Genomic DNA, 25,667 nt, shown 5'->3' on the forward strand with positions numbered 1-25,667 from the left:
CTGATGTGCTTGCATCCCTGCTCTGATTGCTGCTGGCATTAGAAACACCCCACACTCATTAGGGTTCCATTAAGGTTTGCTTTTTATATGCATCTCGGTTTATTGTTTCTCTCTTCTGATCACTTGTACTATTCCATTTTTCTTTCTCCATGGAAATAAAATCCCCAATCCCCCCTGCTGCTGCTTTGCTCTGAGGGAGTCCCTTCTGTCTGGCTCAGGTTTTTCAGTGCAGATATCTTGTGCACCCAGGTGCTTCCTGACTTTCCTCTGTGATGGTCACAGCAGTGCCGCTGCCCCCCACCCTGCACCCAGATGTGCTGTGCCCAGACATGCCCAGCAGATGTGCTGTGCTCTGTGTCCCTCCCATCCTGGTGGCTGTGCCAGAGGCCGCTCCCCTCTGCAGAGCTCAGGCAAGCATGGGGGCTGCACTGGGCACCCTGCCCTTCTCCCTGCTTGTGTCCCCAGTGCTCAGTTGGGTTTCCCTGCCCCTGTCCCCAGTGTTGGTTTCAGGGTGCATTAGGAGGCTGTGCTGCACCAGCATACCCCATGGCTGCTGCAGACCTGCATGGCAAAGTTTCATGTGTTCTTTTGGAGAAAGAAATGTTGTGTGTTCCAGAAAGCAGATGGGTTTCAGTGCACGCCTTTGGGAGCAGTCAGCTCTGGTGTGCAATCATTTAGGTTTTCTCCAGGCACTGTTCTTGCTGCTGGTGTTTGTGTCGCCCGCTCCCGTTAGAGTTACCTCAAGTGACCCAAGTTAGGATGTTTTACAAAACCCTTCTGTTGCAGAAGGTCTGTCCTAAAGCAGCTCCTGGAGTGTTCCTGGCACCTCTCCCCTTGAGCCATAGGTAGCAAATGACAGACCCAGTGTTCCTGTCAATGTCACGGCCTCGCGTCGCCATGCTGAAAGGTATCTCCTCCATTTATTGTTCCCTGGTAGTTGTTTCTTTGGGAGCAGGCCTCTTGTATAGCTATTTGTTGAACTGTGTACCTACTGAATTAGTCAAAGACCTGTATAAAACCATTTTTTTCTTTTCCTCTTTACCCCTCCCCCAAACTTGCTTTTGTTATGTATTGGCTTGCTAATCCTTGTGTTGAGCAGTATCAGACATCACCTTTCTTGGGGGCACTTAGTCCACTCTTCCGCTTTCTTTGTCAAAGGGCTCCCTTAATAGGAGAAGTCAACAGGGAGGACAAAAGGGATTGAAAGTTGTATTTAATCGGGGTCAGAGAGGTGGTGTTCAGAGTGACGGGCCCACAGGCAGGCTGGCCTTTTATGCTTTCCGACACAGATGGTCCCAGAGCATTCAGCTAAGTGAAGAGAAAGCTGCCCAGTGAAAGCTATTGTGGGGCAGCATCGTTACAGTTGAGAAGGGTTGCCAGGGGTAACTGGAGAGTATCACCAGCATCCTGTGATCACTAGTCTGTGCCATTGAAAACCCCAGACCCGGGATCGTTCTGGGTCCCTTGGCATCCTCCCGGTGCTCGGGCGGAAGCACCAATGGCTCATGCTACCTTCTTAAAATTTAATATCACTGCTTTTACTTTGAGGCACATAAACTGTAGAGTCATTTGCATTTCTTAATTTCAGAGTAGCCACCTTCTGCAAAATATACAGCCACTTGCTTTGGAACATATTGCTTTTCTTCCCCCAGGGAACAGTCTAATAATATTTGAACTTATTAAGATAGCACTGTGTTTACAGAAACTTAATTTTTTAACATTCTTCTGAGTGCATGAATAGAGGAAGAAGGAAAAAAAGGGAGCTTATGTAATTCAGCATGAATAAAGACTGCAGGCATGTGCAAAAGCTTTGGAAACTGTGCCCAGAAGAACCCCAGGAGTTTGCCACAGTACCTCCTTTGGTCTAACCAAGTGGCACATCACAGCAGGTAAAATATGTACCTGACAAAATAGTTGAATGCTGCTTTTCTTTTTGAACAGCAGCAGCCCTGCTGATTTTTTGTTGAAACTATAGGTGCTGGTGATTATGGTAACATTTCACCTGGTGACTCAGGTGAAATGCTGTTTGAAAGAGCAAATACCAGCAGAAACCTTGAGTAAGAGCACGAGGTGAGCACTGAAAGTTCACTGGTGCCCAGCAGCCATCCCTCAGCAGGTGCCAGCACCGCCGTGGCCACAGAGAGCAGCCCTGGGTGCAGTCCTGGGCACCTCGGGACGGGTCTGGAAGGGGCAGATGCACAGCCAGCTGTGCTGCTAGTGTCCAGTGCAGATCCTGCTGTGCTGCCCAGTGTCCCTTGTAGAACCAGCTGTGCTGCCCAGTGTCCAGTGCAGACCCAGCTGTGCTGCCCAGTGTCCAGTGTAGAACCAGCTGTGGCTCCTGGTGTCTGTTGCAGATCCAGCTGTGCTGCCCAGTGTCCAGGCCACATCCCACTGTGCTGCCCAGTCCAGATCCAGCTGTGCTGCTCGGTACCCAGCCCAGATCCAGCTGTGCCACCTGCCAGGATCTGCACACCCAGAGCACCTGCCCTGACTGTGGGTGCCAGCCAGGGCTGGCTGTGGGTCAGGGGGTGATGGGCACAGCCAGGGATCACCCACAGGGATCAAAACCCAGGATCACGCACAGGGATCACAGCCCAGGGGATCTCACACAGGGATCCCAGCCCAGCCCTGGCCATGTCCTTGGCCCTCTGTCCCCATCAGTCATCACAAGAGCACCGCCTGCCACAGTGCAAGTGCCACAGCACTGCCATTTTTGTGATGTCAGCCACACAGGGAGTCCCCACACAGGCCACCAGCTGACGCCAATTTCATTCCAAAATTGGATATTTGAATTCAGAAGTGGTTGTTTTGGACATTTCAGCACTTCCGGACATTTTTAGCAGGGTCGATATTGAATACCATTAAGCAGCTTCCATTCTCCACTTGTTTGCTCCCTGCTTAGGTCACTGAGGTGTTCCAGTCTGAGCACTCCTGTTGGTATCAGTGACACAGGTGGCACCTGCAGGGACGACACCTGGCTCCTCCACAGCACTCCCTTTTTGAGTGGTGGCAGGGCAGGGGGCTATGGGTAGAACACCCTGTCCGTGGGTTTGTTATGGCTCTGTCAGTTTGCAGAGGAAACGGAGTTGTGCAGGGCTTTGTCAATGCAAGCAGCCTTGGAAGTCAAAAGTATAATCTTCATTATAATGAAACAGAAATAATGAAGGCTGGAGGCAGGTGTGTAATTCAGAGAGCGTGTTGTCAGAGACAATGGCAAAAACCAAATCAGTGTTTCCACAGCTCCTGAGATATGTTCTTTTCAGGCAACCAGCGAATTTATCATTCTTTATATTTCCAAAAGAGGGAGGCTAGCTGTGTATTCCTTTCTCCGATTACATAGCTGGCCCACTTGTTTTCCAGATTTTGAATGTTGCTAGTGAGTGATGTAATCTGTTTGCTTTGAATAATGTGTTTATTTGCCTGTGTTTACATTGAGTAGGTGGCTTTTTATGTTTATACCTCATTTTCATTTTTTAAATCCATTTGGAGATCTGCTGGGTAACAAAATGCAGATTACCTTTCCCTTATACTTCCCTCTGCAACTCTGTTTAAAAATAATAATCATAATAATGTAATCACATCTTTCCTAGTGCATCATCAAGTTTGTTGATCTTATACAAACACAGATGTAAATGAAAGCAAGTGTAGAAATATTGCATCTCAAATGTACTTTATTCACAATTTCTTTAAAATTAATATCTGATTTTCAGACTTGTGTAGTAGGTGCAAAATACATGTTTGATTTCAGTCATACCCGAATCATGTAAATCACTAACTAATGGCAAAAGGAGATGCAAACTGGAGCTCCCCAGCATTTCTTTATTGCTCATACATCAAGTACTTGAAATGAAATTGTTGGAGGTTGTACTCAGCAGAGGTCCTTACTGCCGCCCAGAATTCATAACATTTTGGGAGTTTCCTGCCTCTGGTCTTGCCCTGAGTTAAGGAGGTGAGTGTCTGGGAAGAAGTCTGTACCTCTGGTTTCCAGATTTGGATTGTTTTTCCTAAGCCACATGCTCTTGTCCTCAGGGCAGCCCTGGTGGCAGCTCAGGGCTGACAGGACCAGGTGTGTGGTGGGTTTGGTGTGTGCCCATCTCGGTGCTGGCTGGCGCATTCCGGGGAGCCACAGGCGGGCGGGCATGCTGTTCCTGCCAGGACGGCCAGTGCTGGCAGGGCTTCCAGCAGGTGTCTCAGGTTCTGGTTGATAATTGCTGCCCCAGATGTGCAGGATGGCTCTGCTTCAGCCTGCGCATATGAAGAATGAGTCTGCACTCTTCGCTTTTCAGTCTTGAGGTTGTTTATTAATTCTTATCTATAAAATTTTCTCTCTGCCCAGCCGAGATCTGCTCAGCAGGGCAGCCACAGGCACTCTGAGCGCCCCCGAGGTGGTGTTGTCTTTTTATACTACAAACTACATATAACATATTTACACTTAATTCCCAATACCCATCACCTGTGTTAGACAGTGCACTGCTACTCTAAACCAATCCCTAAGTGCCAACATCACAGCAGAAAATGGAGAACAAGAAGAAGAAGAAAGGCTGGACACGCCCAAGTTCCTCCATCTTGTCCCCATAACCCCCATACCAAAAATCCTAAAATCTACATTTTCACCCTGTGATAATTTTATTATTATACCATTCAAACCTCTGTGGCTTTCCGGTCCTCGTACAAAGCTGGTAACTTGTTCCAAGGGTCACAATCAAACGCCCAGGTGCTCTGGGCTGTGTGCCAGGGTCTCTGAGCCCCCCGGCGGGGTCCTGGCAGCTCTGGATGCACTGAGGAATGTGCTGAGTTCTGACACAGGTGTGGCTTCCTGCAGGCTCAGGTGCAGTGATCCTGGGCTGGATGTGCCGCTGCTGCAGCCTCTGGTAGCAGTGTGGGGTGAGCCCACAGCTGTGGCATCGTCCCTGTTTGGGGTCACCCCACTGGGGACACTTGTGGTCACATTTCTCCTCACTGAGAAAAGCAAGGCACAATCCTTCCCAAGAATATTTGTGGGCTTCACATCCTCTGAACCTCAGAGAAAATAATAATTTTATTTATTTATTATAATATTATTATTATATTTGTTATTATCTCATTTGCAGTGCCTGTGCTTGTGCCACAGTAGAATGCAATGTGGAGATTGTTCACCCACAGTGATGGTGTTTGGTTCCTTGGCCTGTCAGGGCCAGGTGTGTCTGTGTTTCAGGGCTGTCACTGACAGTCATTAGATTCTGGGCAGTGCAGCTGAGTGCTTGGCAGATTCAGTTTAGATGCAATGTAACATGGTGTAATATAGTACAGAATAATATACTGTAATAAACTAATTAATTGGCCTTCTGATAAGATGGAGTCCTCCCCATGATTTCTCCCTGCCATGAGGGTCATCCTGTGTGCCCCTGGTTTTTTAAGATTTTCTAAGCCTTCTGATGTTTCCATTCTTGTAGTGAACTTTCTCACACAGTTTCTGTAAATAACTCATTGTTTTGCATTCCTTTATGGAGGAGGAGAGAGTTGATGCGCTGTTGGTTTGTCCAGTGTCATTGGAGAGGTGGCACGGTCACCCTCCAATCCACTGCCACTTTTGGAAATCTATAAACGTCGGAGTCAGAAAATAAACTTCCCCGTTTTGCCTTGAGAACAGCAGTGTGTGCGCATCGTGTTATTTCGTGTCCTACATTGACAGTCCTGCTTTGACAGAGACTTGCCGAGCAGTTCAGGATGTGTCTTTGGACAGCCTTGGGAGCACCAGCAGGGCCACCACGGTGGCACCCTGGCCCCTCTTGCCCAGGGGCTGTCCTTAGTGGGGTGGCTGTGGGGTGTCCCCAGCCCCGGCTCCCCCTGGCCAGTCTGTTGTGCTGTGTGTCCTGCTGTGTGTCCTGCTGTGTGTCCTGCTGTGTGTCCTGCTGTGTGTCCTGGTGTCTGTCCTGCTGTGTGTCCTGCTGTGTGTCCCGCTGTCTGTCCCGCTGTGTGTCCCGCTGTGTGTCCTGCTGTGTGTCCTGCTGTCTGTCCCGCTGTGTGTCCTGCTGTGTGTCCTGCTGTGTGTCCTGCTGTCTGCTGTCTGTCCTGCTGTGTGTCCTGCTGTGTGTCCCGCTGTCTGTCCCGCTGTCTGTCCCGCTGTCTGTCCTGCTGTGTGTCCTGCTGTGTGTCCTGCTGTCTGCTGTCTGTCCTGCTGTGTGTCCCGCTGTCTGTCCCGCTGTGTGCCTGTCCTGCTGTGAGATGGTGCCAGCTCTCCAGGGCTGTCTCTCCTGACGTGGGCCGTGTGTTCCCCGTGCCAGCTCACCCAGGGCACAGGCAGCTGTGGGAGCAGACAGGTGTGAGCCCTGGCCGCAGGCTGGAGCGTGGATCCTGTGCTCCAGGGCTCCTCTTGTCTCCCTCTCCCTGCCACCGCCCGGCCAAAGATGGTGCGAGCTGCAGAGAGCATCTGCAGTGTTTGTTCAGAGCCCTGAGACAAGCTGCCACCCTGCTCAGGAAATTTGGTTGATTGCACATTTTAAATGAGGCCTTGGTGTTTTTTTTCATTGATGGGACTGGTTGTTTTTTTCCCAGTGTTGCTAGGTAGAAGCAGGATCTGCGTTGCAACCAGCCCTCAGTTATGGGTTTAGACATCCCTTCCTCTTGTCCAGGAAAAGGGGAAAATAACTCCTGAATCAAAGGGGAAAATATCTCCCGAATCAAAGATGTCAGGAGTTGTTGCCCAGGTCTGTGATATAGAAGCTATATGCAGTCAGTTGCACAGTAGAACCATGATTCTGCTGCAGCACACGGGACTGTCACCTGAGGTACGCAGGCAAAACTGGAGATGATCGAGCCTTTGTCAGAAAGGAGTGACTTAAATCACAACTTCTGATGTGCATCAGCTCCCTTGGACTAATACAAACATTTCACATTCACTTCAGCTCAGCCACATGAAGTAATTGACCTGAATTAGATAACTGCATATTTTAAAGAATACTGCTGTTTAAAAATCAGCATTGAAATGAAAAAGAAGAAACTTTTATCAAGGAATATATTATAAAGTACATTAAAAAAATATAAATATTAAGTGCATAATGTTTTCCTATTAGAACAGCAAAAATTTGAGGCTTGCAGCAGATGAATTTGGGTAGGAAGAGCTAGCATATAATATGCCTTCCATTTATACTGATTTCAGGAAGAAGTGATATTAAATGTCATAAGTCCTGTTTTAAAAACTGATTATAAGCAGGTTACCCATTCAGTACTGCTGGTGTCTGATTCACTTTCAATAAAGGCTTGTTAAATTCTCAAAATTCAAATGCTTAAAATCAAGTATAGGCTTATGAGCTCTCCTGGTTCCCTGAGTTCTGTTCTGTGGCTCGGGCTGTGAAAAAATGGAAAACGTGGAAAAATGGAAATTTGGGCAGCCTCCGCTGGGACTGACGGGGTGCTGGTCACCCCTCCTGGCAGCACCTGGGCAAGAGGTGCAGAGACCAAGCTCCTCAGGTGTATGAACAGCTCCTGTTCTTACAGAACCTACATTTACTAGATAAGGGAGGAAGTTTTGTTCATTACAACAGCGTACCTAAAATATGAGTTGCTTTTCGGTAGCAGTGAGAAGGATTTTCCTATTGCTGTGGTATCAGAGTAAGGAAAGAAAAAAGCGTGTAAAAAAAAGAGAAAAATGCCTAACAAACAGAAAAGAAACCAAAACCACAGAGACAAATGATCAAATTATAAATAACTATGTCTTTAGCATTGTAGGAGGTGCTTTTGACCCCACCATTGAAGTGTCAATTGCAGTTATATGGCACGCACAAAATAGAAAGTAGAAAATAATGAGAGAAAAATCAAGGATACAGTATTTGCAAAAACTGTTTTGTTTTATTTATTGAAGGTAGAAAGAGCATTTTCCCCCCATGCTGCAGTGGAATGCCCTCCCTGCTCCTGGGGTGTCTGCTGAGATGGCTGTGCCAGCCTACACGGGACACAGAGATTAAATCAGGGTCTCAGATTCATTTCATCTCCTTGCAGCATTGAGAAATTCTTAAACAAGCAAAACCTGAATTCTCTCACTGAGAAATGTTATTTGCTGGTTGTACAGAGAACATTGCCTTTTCCTCGCTTTTCTTTGGAAAGACAAAGGAAACAGGGTGACATCTTTTCCTTGCTGCAAGGACAGAACTGTTGTAGCCAGTGAGATTTAGCAGTTCTTTGGCAAGGCCACTTCATTTCTCATCACCCCAAAATTGTACCTCTTAAGTACAGAATGACATGTTTCTGCAAAACTGTTTTCTGTTGTGAGCAGAATTTTCTTTTCTGTTCCCAAGAAAAGGATGTCTTTGTCATGTGAAACAAGGTAACGCCAAAAAATTGTCACTGCCGTGGAAAAGGAGGCTGTGTTCATCAATCTTTGCAGCGTTACAGTCTCCACTCCACAGTGTGAGAGCCTGAATGAGGGATGTGGGGCTCCAGGGGCTCTCCAAATGCAGTTTATTGTACCCAAGGTGTCACAGCAGCCCAGGGCTGTGGGTGACAGAGCTGTGCCCACAGCTGTCAGCTCCAGCTGCAGGCAGCCTGGGGACCCTTAGTTTGGGTTACATTGCATTATAGACTTCTCTTTTGGTTACAATGCATTATATACTTTTCTTTGCTGAGCATCTTCATACAGCAGAACCAATCTATACCTTAACTCTTATCTCTAGCCTATCATAACTACTGTAACGACCGTATCCATGTTACTGTTCTCCAATCACTAAAGTCAGTACATTACAGTTTAAGCTAAAAGTTGTTTTTCAGTTTTCTTGCAGTGGGAAATTCTGAGACCTTTTTTCCACTTGCCACATTGGCTGCCTTGTTTGCCTGTGCTCTCTTTCTGCTTGGTGAAATCATCTTCTTGTTTGGGGTGGGTTTATCCTTTGCTCTGAGCCATAAAACCCCTTCTAACCAACACACCCTTTGCCTCGTTGGTTATCCAGTGAGACTGGCTCAGCAATTCTTCTAGATCAAAACTGGCTTCCATCTCTATTCCTTCATCAGACTCTACATGTAAAAATCTTTCTGCCAAGCACACATACCCGTGAGACTTTCTTGTCAAACTTTCATCCTTCCCAACACCACAGAGCCCAGAGTAAGACCAGTCTCAAGTCACGTGCCCTTCAGGCACGGATGCTGGTGCTGTTTGGTGCTTTTTTGTTCCAAATCTCCACAGTCCTTTGAGAGCAGAGCGCCGTCTGTGCTGGGACCCAGCAGTGGCAGTGACTCCCAGAGCAGCAGCTGCAGCCTCTTGGGGCATGCTGTACAAGCCATGGCCAAGGTGCTGAGAGGATCTTTCAAGCTCTTCCTGCTGTACAAGTGTCCAGGGGTGGCCTGAAAGACGTGCCTGTGGTGGTGAGGCCGAGCAGAGCAGAGTGCTTGCCCTGGAGCTTGCTCCTCCCAGAGCAGCTGTGCTGCTGCACTTCCTCAGATGCATCAGGGCCTTGTTCCCAGCCCCTGCCAGGAGAGCTGTGCCACTGCATCATCCTCTATTTCCTTGGGAAAATCCAGCTTGAGGAAGCCCTGATGTGTGGGGGCACCCAGGTGCCTGAGAATGGGGAGATTTCCGCAAACAGATTGACAGCAAACCTGTGAGGAGGTGTTAATTTCTGTTACCCAAATTGGAGAAGTATTCTGTTCAGTAGGAATATTTTTGAGGAACCTCCTGCTTATGATTCCTATTGCTATCATCATCAGGAGGATCAAAATGAAATGAAACCAGGAATTTCACCCGCTCTGTGTCTCCAAACTGCATTTCTGCTCTCAGAGTAATGCAGTTTCCCACACCCTGACTCTGACCAGGCTCTTTGGGAGTCCTTTTGTCTGGGGCTCATTCCAGAGCGCCCAGGGAAAGATGAGAGTGCTGAGACCTGCCACCTTCAGGTGTGTTTGGGGTCAGTCTCCTCCTCGTGCTCCAGGAGCTGCTCTGGGAGCCTGGTCTGAGCCTGAGCATAGGAAGGAGTCACCAGAGCTGGGATGATTTAGTTTGCCTTTGCCCAACGGGCCATTTATCAGCACGAAAGAAAGTTGAACCAAAATCCTGGCCCACTCCCAAAGACTGGCACTCAGCCTGCATGGAAATGTGATTCATTTCTTCCTGGGTTAAAGATTTTGGGAATTTCAGAGAAAAAGTTAAGACCCCCAATTAAGCTTGACAAATTTCAGATATTCATCTACATCAATATTATTCCAACTCAGGGATTATTTCCCTATTTTATTGTTTATGGCAGCATCAGGAGAGCCGTGCTGTTTCTCCAGGATGCAGCTACTGGTGAATGGGTTTAGGTTTGTGATTCAACTGAAGCATTGAATTTCCAAGAAGCAATTAATTTCCAAGAAGCTTTAAATCTGGATTTCATTGCAGGGAGACGTGTCACATTGTTGGCACATACCTTACACGGCTTCTTTTAGCCACAGGGCCATTGGCACATCAGACACCCGCAAGAGCAAGGTTCTGGGGACTTTGTTGTCTCTTTTTTATTTACATTTATATTTCATACATTTTGTATTTGTGATAAAAGGTGCGATATGCTGGCCAAGCCGCTGCAACTGTTGATCGTCTGTACAGGCTGGGAGCGCAGCGAGGGTGCCCCTCAGGCTCAGGGTGCCCCTCGTGCTCAGGGTGCCCCTCAGGCTCAGGGTGCCCCTCAGGCTCAGGGTGCCCCTCGTGCTCAGGGTGCCCCTCGTGCTCAGGGTGCTCCCCAGGCTCAGGGTGCCCCTCGTGCTCAGGGTGCCCCTCGTGCTCAGGGTGCCCCTCGTGCTCAGGGTGCTCCCCAGGCTCAGGGTGCCCCTCGTGCTCAGGGTGCCCCTCAGGCTCAGGGTGCCCCTCGTGCTCAGGGTGCCCCTCAGGCTCAGGGTGCCCCTCGTGCTCAGGGTGCTCCCCAGGCTCAGGGTGCCCCTCGTGCTCAGGGTGCCCCTCGTGCTCAGGGTGCCCCTCAGGCTCAGGGTGCCCCTCGTGCTCAGGGTGCCCCTCGTGCTCAGGGTGCCCCTCAGGCTCAGGGTGCCCCTCGTGCTCAGGGTGCTCCCCAGGCTCAGGGTGCCCCTCAGGCTCAGGGTGCTCCCCAGGCTCAGGGTGCCCCTCGTGCTCAGGGTGCCCCTCAGGCTCAGGGTGCTCCCCAGGCTCAGGGTGCCCCTCGTGCTCAGGGTGCCCCTCAGGCTCAGGGTGCCCCTCGTGCTCAGGGTGCCCCTCGTGCTCAGGGTGCCCCTCAGGCTCAGGGTGCCCCTCAGGCTCAGGGTGCCCCTCGTGCTCAGGGTGCCCCTCAGGCTCAGGGTGCCCCTCGTGCTCAGGGTGCTCCCCAGGCTCAGGGTGCCCCTCAGGCTCAGGGTGCCCCTCGTGCTCAGGGTGCCCCTCAGGCTCAGGGTGCCCCTCGTGCTCAGGGTGCCCCTCGTGCTCAGGGTGCTCCCCAGGCTCAGGGTGCCCCTCGTGCTCAGGGTGCCCCTCGTGCTCAGGGTGCCCCTCAGGCTCAGGGTGCCCCTCGTGCTCAGGGTGCCCCTCGTGCTCAGGGTGCCCCTCAGGCTCAGGGTGCCCCTCGTGCTCAGGGTGCCCCTCGTGCTCAGGGTGCCCCTCAGGCTCAGGGTGCCCCTCAGGCTCAGGGTGTCCCCACAGCTCAGCAGGCCCCCGTGCATGCACTGCAGACTGCGCAACATGCAGCAGGACTGGCTGGGGGCTGCAGCAGCAGGCAGGGCACACACTGCCCTGCCCAGGGGCTGGTTCGGGGCTGGGGGCTCCCCTGGCCCCAGCCTGGCCCCGAGGAGGCCGTGCACCCTGGCAGAGCACAGCGGCGTGCAAACCCAGGGCACCACGGGGAATATTTCCCTGTCTGCCTCTCCCAGGGCAGCACTGGCTCTGACCCTCATCCATGCAGAACGTTTCCCAGACTGCAAGACAGACTGGAACCCACAAAAGTGGGAAACAGATTATAGAGGGCAGTGTGGGTGTGTCACTGGGTGAGAAATTGAGGGTTTGGGGTTTTTAGTGTGTTGTGGATGGCAGCAAGGTGGAGGGCACAGGGTGTCATCCTGGGTTTCTTCTTCATGCTGCTTCTTCCTCTGTCTCCATGGGTTTGGGTGGCATTTTGTAATTGGGCAGAAAAGTCCCCATTGCAGCTCTGTGGGATCAGTTATTGGGTTAAAAGGGAAAATAATCCAGGTGTCAGCTCTTAATGGGACAGTTTAGTCTTAAAAGACCTTGTACCAAGAGATTGTTGGCCATTTTGTGGTGCTGTTCCAGCGCACTGAGCCTGGTGTGGACAGCGTGCAAAACTCTAGATAAGAGAACAATAAACCAGAGCCCAAAGACCAAAAGAATCCCGTGTGTGTCTTTCCTGCCACAGAAGCAGCGCAGGAGGGTCTCCCTGGGCAGGGGGGCCCAGCCGAGGGCCAGGGTCGGGAGCAGGGACAGTGCCCCGAGCGCAGGAGCAGCGCGGCGGCACCGAGCAGGATGGGAGGCTGTGCGGAGCCTGTGCTGCTGCGACACGGAGCGCTGTGACGCTGCAGCCCAGCCCCACAGCCCCACGCTCCCTGTCCGTCCGTCCGTCCGTCCGTCCGTGCGTCCTGCAGAGCCTGCAGGAGCTCAGGCTGGGAGCACGGCCAATGCTGCAGGCGCCGTGTCAGACACTAGGAAACAAAAATCATTATTCCTGCTTGGAAATTAGAGTTGCATCTCCAAATGGTGAAACGGGGGATTTAAGGGTTAATAGGGAATTTAGGATAGTTTAGGAAATATACATGTGAGCATATGATATTCATTACTCTACTCGTATGGGACTGCGGTAACTTAGACCAGGCTAAGACCTTTTTTGGCACTAACATACTCTGAAATTTCCTTTTTTTTATTACTGTACTTTCAGTTTTTTCCCTGTTTTCATTTTCTCACAGGTAATTGAGTTAGTATTAATTATTTTTTTCTTCACCAAGGATTGCTGGAATCTAAAAGGTATTTCAGACAACTCAATCAAATAGCTAAAAAGGGTTTCTCTTCAAACTAAAGTATTATTCACTTTTCAGTCATATAGAAAATAGTCAGAAAGTGAAATCTTGATGCACCCAATGAGAACAATAGATTTGTGTTCAGCCTTTCCTTCTCTAAATTAGAAATCACAGTATAGACAATGGGATTTCTAAATCATATATTATACCTTATTCTCTGGTGGGAATAAAATGTTCATGTTTGCCTCCTTTTCTCTGTTTAACTTTGACTGCTGTGAACACTAGGAAGAATAACCCTGCAGCTTTTCTTTCTTTTTTTCTTTTTTTTTTTTTTAATCTATTCACTTTATACTTTTCAGACAGATTTTTCCCCGGGGTGAAACAAAGGTTAACTGAAATTTCCTCTGTTGTGTACCTGAACGAATCAGCAGTTTGAGAAGGAAATCCCATTGATGGGCAAAGAGAGTGACAGGCTCTATTTAAAGAATTCCCCCGACTGTGTGGTAGACCAACCATGCCATGAATTTAACTGTTCCTGTGGTCCCCATACTTGTACCCACCAAAAAGAGAGAAAAACCTACTTTGTTCTGCAAATGTTGCGCTAAGCTTTGAAAATCATGAGCCGCTGAGTTTTGTGAATTAACATGGCCAGCAGTGGCCAGCGCTGAAGGAAGCAGTGTTACAGCACAGACAGAAACAGACAGGAAATTATGCACACTTACATAATGGAAAGGGCACCCTGCATGTTCATGTTTAGCATGTGTCCCTGCATTTCAGCAGTTTGGTGGTACAAATATTCCACCAAAATATCATTTACAGGATTGTCTTTTGCTTTGTCCACTGCGCATTTTTATTCCCGCTTGGTACCTGGGGCCTTCACCCACACAGAGCTGCTGAGTAACTGGATGTGAGGGAGCCCCAGAAGGGCACAGGTGTGGAGGGGTGCAGGAGGGGACGTGGAGAGGCTGTTTGGCACAGAAATGGGGAACAGGGACAAAGCGTGGTGACAGGACCTGACTCTGCACCAGCCCTGCAGTGATCTCTGTATTTATTACCGGGTGCTTGAGCACCAGGGGGATTCCCCTGCCTGCTCAGTGCCCTGACCCCGTCTGTGCTGTGCTCTGCGTGTCCCTGCCGCGGCCGCCCCAGCCCTGCCCAGCTGCCAGCCCTCTCCTCTCCGGCAGAGATGGGCAACGCTTCCCCCTTGGGCTGCTCAGGTTTGTCTCAAGTCACTCTTACAGCTCCTGGGGGGGTTTCCCACTTTTGCAGGGCTGCTCAGAAGTGTGTGTCTCTTTTCCTGTTTGAGCTCCGGTTTGCTTTCGGCCAACTCTGCCTTTGCTTCAGTCAACTGCTTACATTTTAATTAATTTCAAAATGGGTTGAGTGTTGTTAGTTGGATTTTGTGATGCTTTTCAGAAATGGCAGAGAGAGGTTGCTAAAAATAAAGCATTGCAGGGATTTCCCTACTGCCAAAACATCTGCACATTACTGGCACACACATAACTTTAGGTATGAAGGGGAGAGGAGAGAGAGCCTCTTTTTGCCAGGAGAAAATGTCTCAAATTGAACTTCTGTCAACAATTCCATCGACTGATTTCCCTGAGGGAGATATGGATCTCTTTTAATGCTGTCTTAAAGAGATATTGACAGGTATTCCATTAAGCAGCAGGTGTTTTGTTTTTAAGTAAACCGTCTCTTTGTTATCGAGGAAAAGTTGAGAAATCCCGAGAAGCGTCTGCGAGAAGCACGCCAGGGTTGGGGCAGTTCCCCTGCCCGGGGCTGGGGCGTGCAGGGAGGGGCTGCAGCCCCCTGCCAGCCCTGGGGAGGGGGCCCTGCTGGGATGGGCCCGGAGCTGCTGCCCGTCCCTGGGGCAGGTGTGCAGCGGGCAGGTGTGCAGGGAGCTGGGCCGGGGCGTGCTGCACACCTGTGAGACACACGGACACGGCCGGACGCACGGACAGCGCCCTGCGTGCACACAGACAGACACACAGACACACACACACAGACACACGGACAGCACACTGCATGCACACAGACACACACACAGACACACGGACACGGCTGGACGCACAGACAGCGCCCTGCGTGCACACAGACAGACACACAGACACACACACACAGACACACGGACAGCACACTGCATGCACACAGACACACACACAGACACACGGACACGGCCGGACGCACGGACAGCGCCCTGCGTGCACACAGACAGACACACAGACACACACACACAGACACACGGACAGCACACTGCATGCACACAGACAGACACACACAGACACACGGACACGGCCGGACGCACGGACAGCGCCCTGCATACACACAGACACACGGACATGGCCGGATGCACGGACAGCGCCCTGCGTGCACACAGACAGACACACAGACACACACACACAGACACACGGACAGCACACTGCATGCACACAGACACACACACAGACACACGGACACGGCTGGACGCACGGACAGCGCCCTGCGTGCACACAGACAGACACACAGACACACACACACAGACACACGGACAGCACACTGCATGCACACAGACACGCACACAGACACACGGACACGGCCGGACGCACGGACAGCGCCCTGCGTGCACACAGACAGACACACAGACACACACACACAGACACACGGACAGCACACTGCATGCACACAGACACACACACAGACACACGGACACGGCTGGACGCACAGACAGCGCCCTGCGTGCACACAGACAGACACACAGACACACACACACAGACACACGGACAGCACACTGCATGCACACAGACACACACACAGACACACGGACACGGCCGGACGCACGGACAGCGCCCTGCGTGCACACAGACAGACACACAGACACACACACACAGACACACGGACAGCACACTGCATGCACACAGACACACACACAGACACACGGACACGGCTGGACGCACAGACAGCGCCCTGCGTGCACACAGACACACACACACAGACACACACACACACACACACACACAGACACCCAGACAGACGCACAGACACGTTTATCCGTGCCTGCAGCCCCTGTGCCAGGTGCAGGAGTGCCCTGCCCACACACAGACACACAGACACACAGACAGACAGACACACAGACAGCGCCCTGCATACACACAGACACACACACAGACACACGGACACGGCCGGACGCACGGACAGCGCCCTGCGTGCACACAGACACACACACACAGACACACGGACACGGCCGGACGCACGGACAGCGCCCTGCATACACACAGACACACGGACACGGCCGGATGCACGGACAGCACCCTGTGTGCACACAGACAGACACACAGACACACACACACAGACACACGGACAGCACACTGCATGCACACAGACACGCACACAGACACACGGACACGGCCGGACGCACGGACAGCGCCCTGCGTGCACACAGACAGACACACAGACACACACACACAGACACACGGACACGGCCGGACGCACGGACAGCGCCCTGCGTGCACACAGACAGACACACAGACAGCGCCCTGCATACACACAGACACACACACACAGACACACGGACACGGCCGGACGCACGGACAGCGCCCTGCGTGCACACAGACAGACACACAGACACACACACACAGACACACGGACAGCACACTGCATGCACACAGACACGCACACAGACACACGGACACGGCCGGACGCACGGACAGCGCCCTGCGTGCACACAGACAGACACACAGACACACACACACAGACACACGGACAGCACACTGCATGCACACAGACACACACACAGACACACGGACACGGCTGGACGCACAGACAGCGCCCTGCGTGCACACAGACAGACACACAGACACACACACACAGACACACGGACAGCACACTGCATGCACACAGACACACACACAGACACACGGACACGGCCGGATGCACGGACAGCACCCTGTGTGCACACAGACAGACACACAGACACACACACACAGACACACGGACAGCACACTGCATGCACACAGACACGCACACAGACACACGGACACGGCCGGACGCACGGACAGCGCCCTGCGTGCACACAGACAGACACACAGACACACACACACAGACACACGGACACGGCCGGACGCACGGACAGCGCCCTGCGTGCACACAGACAGACACACAGACAGCGCCCTGCATACACACAGACACACACACACAGACACACGGACACGGCCGGACGCACGGACAGCGCCCTGCGTGCACACAGACAGACACACAGACACACACACACAGACACACGGACAGCACACTGCATGCACACAGACACGCACACAGACACACGGACACGGCCGGACGCACGGACAGCGCCCTGCGTGCACACAGACAGACACACAGACACACACACACAGACACACGGACAGCACACTGCATGCACACAGACACACACACAGACACACGGACACGGCTGGACGCACAGACAGCGCCCTGCATACACACAGACACACACACACAGACACACACACACACACACACACACACAGACACCCAGACAGACGCACAGACACGTTTATCCGTGCCTGCAGCCCCTGTGCCAGGTGCAGGAGTGCCCTGCCCACGCACAGACACACAGACACACAGACACACGGACACACGGACAGGGCCCTGCCCACGCACAGACACACGGACACACGGACACACGGACACACGGACAGGGCCCTGCCCACGCGCTGCCACCTTCCCGTGCTGTGCAGCGCCCAGGGTGACAGGGCCATCCCAGGGTCTGCTCCAGGACAGTGCCTGGCTGAGCCCTGGCACCCTGTCCTTCCTTTCCCTTTGGGGAGCACGGCTGCTTGGGCACAGAAAATGCGAAACTCATTATAGCAAGCTCCCTTACCCCAAGACTTGAATCACCTTGGGTCACACATAATCAGGAATTTTCAGATGTATGTAATATGTCACATTGTGAAATTCTTACAGATCTAGATATTTTTAGGGGGTTTAAGGCTTATAATTTTAAAATGCTCTTCCACTAGCAGCAGAAGCTGTGTCCTGGTATGGTAAATATTGTTCAGAGATATTCTGAAACAGTCCTTGCCACGGAGATCTTAGTGGAATGTCATTAGAGTTCTGTATTCTGTAATACCCTACATTAATTAGCAGTCAAAATCCAATTTTTAAAGCCCAGCTTGGAAATGTATTTGCCCTTCAGGCCCGTGTATCATTGTGCCACAGCTTGAAGTGTCCTGTGTTACGGGGCTGATCATAACACAAAATAAATAAAATACATCTCGTCGTGCATTTTGCAATGAGAAGGAAGGGGGGCCATGAGCACTTGCGTCCTTCTTTTGGGAGACGAGGTGGTTTATTTTCCGAGCGGGATGCCCATCTCTCAGCCCCTCCGCTGCTGAGGAGGGTGCTGGCCCCGGCCGGGGCAGAGCTGGGCGAGGCTCCGTCCCAGCCCCGCTGCGGAACAGGAGGGCGATCCTGGGGCAGCCCCCTCAGCTGCCGGGTCCCTGCTGCAGCAGCGCCGCAGATAAGGAAATTTTGTGAACCCTTCATTGTTTCTTCTGAGTCGGGGTTTTGTTCCGCGGAAGCAGATTGTTCCCCCGGGCAATTTCAGGTTTTGACTGCTGGTCCTCCTTCTCCCTCCTCCCCTCCTCTCCCTGTCTGGGATGAAAGAGGGGAGGTTTGAATGCGCATTGAACAGTGGTCCTAAATCTGGCTTCACCCCGAGCGCTGCTCAGAAATTTACATTTTCATGCTGGTGGAAGGATACATGTGAATCTCAATGATCTTTCAAAATTTTTCTTTAAATAAAAGCAAAGCTGTTGCTCGCCATTCATCCCATTGTGCAGGGGCAGAGGACAGCCAAAATGTGGTACTTGATAAAGGGAGAACCTTGTGCAGGGCTTCCATTTTCATATAAATGGTGTGTATTTTACATCCTCGTCCTCCCTGATCTGCAGTTTGACAACACCATTTTCTCAAAGTATAAATACAATAAGTTTATACAGGAAAGTCTGTTGTAATTTTTTACTATAGAAATATATATAATCATAATAGAGGAATTTATCTTAATATTAAACTTAGTGTAGAAATTAATGTAATTTTATAAAGGAGATAGCATTTAACAAATGAAGATAAGGAAGATTAAAAGCACAAATATATCACAGATGTTCTTGGTTTTATTTAACTCACAGAAAGCTTTAAATAAGTTTCATATGTGCAACTTCTCCACAGAAAAAGGGGGAAATCCTGACAGAGATTGTCTGAATACGAGTTTGAACTGCTGTATTCTGAAGAGTAAAAATAAAACCAAAGCAAATGCAGAAACAAAGCAATCGCAGCCCTTCCTTCAGGCAGAGATGCACCTTCTGTGAGCATGCCCACCTTAGAAAAGCACCAAGTGCTCCGGAGGGTGCTGGCCGTGGGGGCACAGGTGTGGTGCCAGGCGCGGCGAGGGACAGAGCTGCAGCAGACAGCCTGTGCGTGCCCGGCGCTGCCCAGGTGCCCAGGCCGGGGCCGTGGGGGCACAGGTGTGGTGCCAGGCGCGGCGAGGGACAGAGCTGCAGCAGACAGCCTGTGCGTGCCCGGCGCTGCCCTCTGTGCCAGGCGGGGCTGTGGGGGCACAGGTGCCGTGCCAGGCTCAGTGAGGGACGGAGCTGCAGCAGACAGCCTGTGCGTGCCCGGCGCTGCCCAGGTGCCCAGGCCGGGGCCGTGGGGGCACAGGTGCCGTGCCAGGCTCAGTGAGGGACGGAGCTGCAGCAGACAGCCTGTGCGTGCCCGGCGCTGCCCAGGTGCCCAGGCCGGGGCCGTGGGGGCACAGGTGTGGTGCCAGGCGCGGCGAGGGACAGAGCTGCAGCAGACAGCCTGTGCGTGCCCGGCGCTGCCCTCTGTGCCAGGCGGGGCTGTGGGGGCACAGGTGCCGTGCCAGGCTCAGTGAGGGACGGAGCTGCAGCAGACAGCCTGTGCGTGCCCGGCGCTGCCCAGGTGCCCAGGCCGGGGCCTTGGAGGCACAGGTGCCGTGCCAGGCTCAGTGAGGGACAGAGCTGCAGCAGACAGCCTGTGCGTGCCCGGCGCTGCCCAGGTGCCCAGGCCGGGGCCGTGGGGGCACAGGTGCCGTGCCAGGCTCAGTGAGGGACGGAGCTGCAGCAGACAGCCTGTGCGTGCCCGGCGCTGCCCAGGTGCCCAGGCCGGGGCCTTGGAGGCACAGGTGCCGTGCCAGGCTCAGTGAGGGACAGAGCTGCAGCAGACAGCCTGTGCGTGCCCGGCGCTGCCCAGGTGCCCAGGCCGGGGCCGTGGGGGCACAGGTGCCGTGCCAGGCTCAGTGAGGGACAGAGCTGCAGCAGACAGCCTGTGCGTGCCCGGCGCTGCCCAGGTGCCCAGGCCGGGGCCGTGGGGGCACAGGTGCCGTGCCAGGCTCAGTGAGGGACAGAGCTGCAGCAGACAGCCTGTGCGTGCCCGGCGCTGCCCAGGTGCCCAGGCCGGGGCCGTGGGGGCACAGGTGCCGTGCCAGGCTCAGTGAGGGACAGAGCTGCAGCAGACAGCCTGTGCGTGCCCGGCGCTGCCCAGGTGCCCAGGCCGGGGCCGTGGGGGCACAGGTGCCGTGCCAGGCTCAGTGAGGGACAGAGCTGCAGCAGACAGCCTGTGCGTGCCCGGCGCTGCCCAGGTGCCCAGGCCGGGGCCGTGGGGGCACAGGTGCCGTGCCAGGCTCAGTGAGGGACAGAGCTGCAGCAGACAGCCTGTGCGTGCCCGGCGCTGCCCTCTGTGCCAGGCGGGGCCGTGGGGGCACAGGTGCCGTGCCAGGCTCAGTGAGGGACAGAGCTGCAGCAGACAGCCTGTGCGTGCCCGGCGCTGCCCCCTGTGCCAGGCGGGGCCGTGGGCGGCAATGGCCATGCTCGGGCAGCCCGAGGGGCGCTGAGCCAGCCGCGCTCCCTGAGCCCCTCTGGGGGAGCTGGGGTGCCAGCTGCCGCGGGGAGGCTGCTCCTGCCGGGGGCACCACAGAGAGAGGGGACACGGGCTGCAGGCTGCAGACAGGTGGCACCGGGGGACCCCAGCACCCCAAGGTGCTGCTGCTGGGCGAGCCGAGGGAGCAGCCGGGAACCGCCCACAGGGCGCTGGCATTGCCTGCAGGACACATTAATTCACCCTAATAAGCAAACAAAACCAGAAGGCAGGGAAGGATCTGTCAATTTGAGAAGACTTTTGTGATTTATTTCGTGATCTAGAGCCAGACAAAACACTGTGGTCAGCGAGAAATATTGCAGTTTTCTATGTGTCTCTACGGCAGGATTTCTACTTGGTTGCAGAAGCAAAACTCTCCCTAGGTGTTTCAGTCTGAAGAACTTATTGTGTGTGAAAACAAAGCCTTTTGCAATCTATTGTGAATTAGAATTAACTTTTATATCACCAAACATATTTAGTAAAGGGAGATTTTGTTGTAATATTTCATTCAGCATTAAAGCTCTTATATTTATTTTCTGAGTGGAGCAGTTTTAGCTTCTTGTATTAGGAGTATTTGAATCATTGTATCATGGTTTTCCCCTGTGAAGCTGGGGATTTTGACAGTGAAGAAGAGAAACTTGGTTGGTTTGCCCTCAGGAAGGACATGCCTAGTGATTAACAGGAGTTAATTCGCTGGTAATTTTGATCTGTGACCATTCTGCATGTGCATTTCTGTGCAACACGGCACTTGCGGTGCCGACTGCCAAGTCAGAGCTTTGAATTACAAATACCTTTTTCTTTATGAATTAATTTCCTTAACAGGCATTTAAGCCATAAATAATGCACTCAAATATGACAGCGTTTCTTTGCTTTTGCTGATCAGCCTGGGAGGGTTTGGTTTTCCCTGGAGCGTGCCCACGCTCGCTGCTGCCTGGGGCGGGACGTGTCCCTGTCGCAGGTGCGATGCAGCGGCGCTGCTGCAGTGCTGGCATGGCACTCGCTGTGTGTGCCACCACTCAGGGTCACTCCTCATTCACAGCACTTCATTAACTGCCCTCTTTGTGCACTAGCAATGTCTTGGTGGCAGCAGGAGCAAGTGTTGAAAACAGAAATACCTGAGGGCATTGCTCAGGTGGGAACACACGCTGTTGGATGAAGAGCAGCAGTAGCCTGAGTGACACACCTTGTGTCCCGACACTACATCACATGCCTCAACCAAAATTACTGACTTCTTTAGGAAATTAAGAAGAAGACAGAAAATTATAGATGGTACAGTTTTAAATGGAAATGAATAGTGCAACCAAAACTGGAGACATTTTTGCCGTCTGTAAATCGTGATGATGATGTGATTTTTGTTAGTAACGCGGATGCCTCAGATTGAGCTGCAGGATCGGGATGGGGCAGCTTGCGTCTGAAGGTGTGCAGACATGCAGGATTACCTGCACACAGGTCGCAGTGCTGGCTGCGGAGGCCGGAGCCCTGTGCTGGGGCGAGGAGCTGCTGTGGGAGCACAGCTGTGTGTGCAGCCCGAGCGCTGAGCCCGTGCACATGCAGCATTCCTGCAGCTCTGGCTGCACCCCTGCTCCTGCAGCTTGCTGCCCTTCCACTTCCTGCCTGGTTTGTTTCCTTTCCCTCCTGCCAGCCCAAAGGCTGCATGTGAGAAGGTGATGGCGTGACAGTCGATAATTCAGTGTGTCCTCCTGATTTATTACACATTACCAACGCTGTTTGGAAATAGATGTGCTCAGCTTACAGTCTGGGTGTCTGAGGCTGTGCTCAGCCGTGTTGGCGTGCAGCACTCAGGATGCAGGGCTGGTGACTTGGCAAGGTGTGGGCTCTGCAGAAACTTCTTGTTCCGTGTGCTCCCACGCTTGCAGCCTTGGGGCTGGGGCTGGAGCGCAGGCAGGGGCAGCTCCAGGGGCTGCAATCAGGATCTTGGGAGCTCATGCCTCTGGCAGAATTAAATCCCCACCTGAATTTAAACCCCAGGGATGAGGACAAGAGGGTGGTGTCAGAAGAACTTCTCCCAATAGCTGCACCTGTGCTGATGCTCAAGTGAGGCAAATTTGGTGCCCAGTGGGTCAGCAGCTTTCCTTTACCAAAGATGGAAATAATTTCTCTGCTTTAGTACATTAAAACCTGGTAGCAAGTTCAATATCCTGCAGTAATCATCATGTTTAATATATTATAGAAAAATATTCATATAAAATAAATATAATTAATTTTAATTTTGTTTTCCAGGAGAAATTGATGTGAACTGGTCTATCTCTCATAAAGACTTAGAGGTAAATGCAACCAAATTTTCCTATAATTCTTTATTTTGTTGCTTATTAACAAGCAGAATAAAGTAAATGGGATGGAAAAGCCCCTCTGTGGTGTTTTTATGGGAGGATTAGCAGTGTCCTCTCACAGGAGAAAGGAGTTCTTGAGTTGGGGCTGGCAGAGGCAGGAAGGGACAGGGCTGCCAAGAGCTGGAGTGATTGCACAGACCGTGCAAGGGGGACATCAGCTCTCCCTTGCTGTGTCTCTGGAGCCCCAGAGCTGTTTGAGGGCAGCCTGGAGCCAGCAGAGTGTGGAGCCTGCCTGGGCTCGTCAGGGGCAGCGTGGGCACCCTGCAGCCTGGGGATCCCAGCGACCTGCTGCAGCACCCAGCAGGAGCAGCTTCAGCTGCTCCCTCCTGCTCCTTCCCTTTTTCCGTGCAGCGTCCAGTACAGCTGATACAATCCAGTGACATTCACAAATTCTTTCCCTGAGGAGAATGGTATTTTTATACCTCTCCTGTTCACTCATCCAGAATTTCATGTATATTTTTTTAAACCTGTGATGTTTACTAGGCAATGACAGTTGTAGATAGGATTTTAAATTCTGGCTGCCTACACAGAAAGTATGTGTGAGGTCACTGGGAGAGAGAGAGTTGTTTTCAGCTTCTTTTTTTTTTTTTTTTTTTTTTTTTTTCCTTTTAAAGTCTTTCTTTACAATTGCAAATTGCAGATTTCATCCAGACTTGTGTAGCATTGTACCTTGTCCAAGCAGTTTGCCTTAATGTGTGCAAGGGAATATGTAATTGCATTTGCAATTGATGTTCATTTTATTTGTGTTCTGGAGAAAATTCCAGTTTGTTGTGACATAGCACAGTGAGTAAATATTGGCTAATTGAGGGAAAGCTTCACAACTGCAGTTTTAAATAGTAAAAAAGAATGTCCTGAAGCAGAAGTTCGAATGAGAACTTTCCTTCCAGACAATGCAGGTTTCTCTGTAGCAGAATTACCCATTCCAAACCTGGATATGTAAATTGTACATGGGAAACATTAGATTTCTGCTGGATCACTGCCAGCAGTGACCTTTCTAATTCCCAGTTCCCAAAGCACAGAATCTCAAGTGGTAAGTGCATTTCTCTCTGTGTTTCACCAGGCACAGATCTCCAACTACGCGGGCGTGAGGCACAGCAGCATGCGGTACTACAGAGCGGACAAAAACGTCACTTGTAGGAACTGCCACAGACCAGGACATTTGTCCAAGAACTGTCCCACTCCAAAGGTAAATGCAATGCTTAAATCACTTGAACATTCAGCTGTTCCTAATATATCTTTGTGCTTGCTGTTAGAAAAGTTGTTTCAGTGGTTTATCCTTTCTTTGAAGCAGTGCTCTGAGTTGCAGGTAGCTTGCACAAAGTCAGTTTACTGTGTGAAAGTATCACTCTGTTTGGTGCTGACATTGCTTTGATTGTTTTTATAAAAGAAAAACATGCAGAATTATATCATATAGAATCATATTGAATGGTTTGTGTTGGAAGGGACTTTAAAGATTAACTCATTCCACCCCCTGCCATGGGCAGGAACAGCTTCCACTAAACCATGTGGCTGTAAACTGAGGAAAAAAAAAAAACAAATGCCATACAGAAACATCTTTTTTTTTTCATATGGTAAAACAGTCAGCAAGTGTAAAATATTTTTCAATTGTACTTTCAACAAGGAGAATCGATTGAATCAGAATTACACCCTTAGTAAATAAGTGAAAGCAGAAAGTATAATGAGCCATGATAAGAACAGTGTTAAAAACCGTGGACAAGACGAAACTGGAGCTAACTTTAAGCTGAGATGGATGCCACATATTCCAAAAGTTTGTCCTGTGGTTAGGGGTTTAAAAGTCAGTCAGTAAATTGTAAAGAAGTGGGAGCCATTGCACGACAGCCTGGATTTAGCAACCCCCACACCAGAATCTGTGAAACCCTTGGTCCTTGGGGCTGTTACCCGCAAGGACACTCAGAATGAGCACATCCCACACGACCCTCGGGGCAAACACCCTCACTCACTGGAAAAGTGGCTTCACAGAGGTACAGGCTTGGCCTCAGAATGGCTGGCTGTGTGTCACATTTGTCCCTCCACGTGCTGAATTTGTGAGGCTGTGCTGCAGAGTCTGGATGGCAGCGAGTGCCCCTCCAGCTCCCCGACACAGCCCCTGCGGGGTCCACAGGGCTGGAAGGATCTACTGGAACACTGTCCCTTTACATGGCTCTACTTCTGTTTCTCCACAGAAAGTTCCCCCGTGCTGTCTGTGTGCAGGAAGAGACCATCTGCAGCACAGCTGCCCGGCACGATTCTGCCTCAACTGCTGCTTGCCCGGGCACTATTTCAGGGAATGCCTGGAGAGAGCCTACTGGAACAAGCACTGCAACCGCTGCGACATGAAGGGCCACTATGCTGATGTGAGTATGGCCCTTGGCACAGAAACCAGCCCTGGTTTGCTCTGTGTCTGTCAAAAACTGAATTTGCAATGGCTACAATCTCTTCATGATGTTTTGATTTTACATAGTGCCTATTTGTGTAAGCATATGGAAGTGTTGTGTTTAGTCACTGCTTTAC

General features: G+C 51.5%; 2 protein-coding genes across 3 annotated transcripts in view; both read left to right on the forward strand.

Moving 5' to 3' along the window:
- ZCCHC7 (zinc finger CCHC-type containing 7) overlaps positions 1 to 25,667 on the forward strand; it is a 98,233-nt gene that overhangs the window by 42,920 nt on the left and 29,646 nt on the right. For both annotated transcript variants that reach the window (XM_054287607.1, XM_054287606.1), the window contains exons 5-7: positions 23,047 to 23,090; positions 24,217 to 24,342; positions 25,340 to 25,510. In XM_054287607.1, coding sequence (XP_054143582.1) covers positions 23,047 to 23,090; positions 24,217 to 24,342; positions 25,340 to 25,510 — 341 coding nt within the window. The remainder of the gene's footprint in view (positions 1 to 23,046; positions 23,091 to 24,216; positions 24,343 to 25,339; positions 25,511 to 25,667) is intronic.
- Positions 1,445 to 25,667, forward strand: part of TOMM5 (translocase of outer mitochondrial membrane 5) — a 184,756-nt gene continuing 160,533 nt past the window's right edge. Inside the window, exon 1 of the mRNA XM_054287619.1 lies at positions 1,445 to 1,453. The gene's annotated coding sequence lies outside the window, so the exon portion shown is untranslated. The remainder of the gene's footprint in view (positions 1,454 to 25,667) is intronic.

The sequence above is a fragment of the Melozone crissalis genome, unplaced genomic scaffold (assembly GCF_028551555.1).
Source record: "Melozone crissalis strain CALT ecotype California unplaced genomic scaffold, PUWL_Pcris_2 ptg000060l_1, whole genome shotgun sequence".
NCBI lineage: Eukaryota > Metazoa > Chordata > Aves > Passeriformes > Passerellidae > Melozone > Melozone crissalis.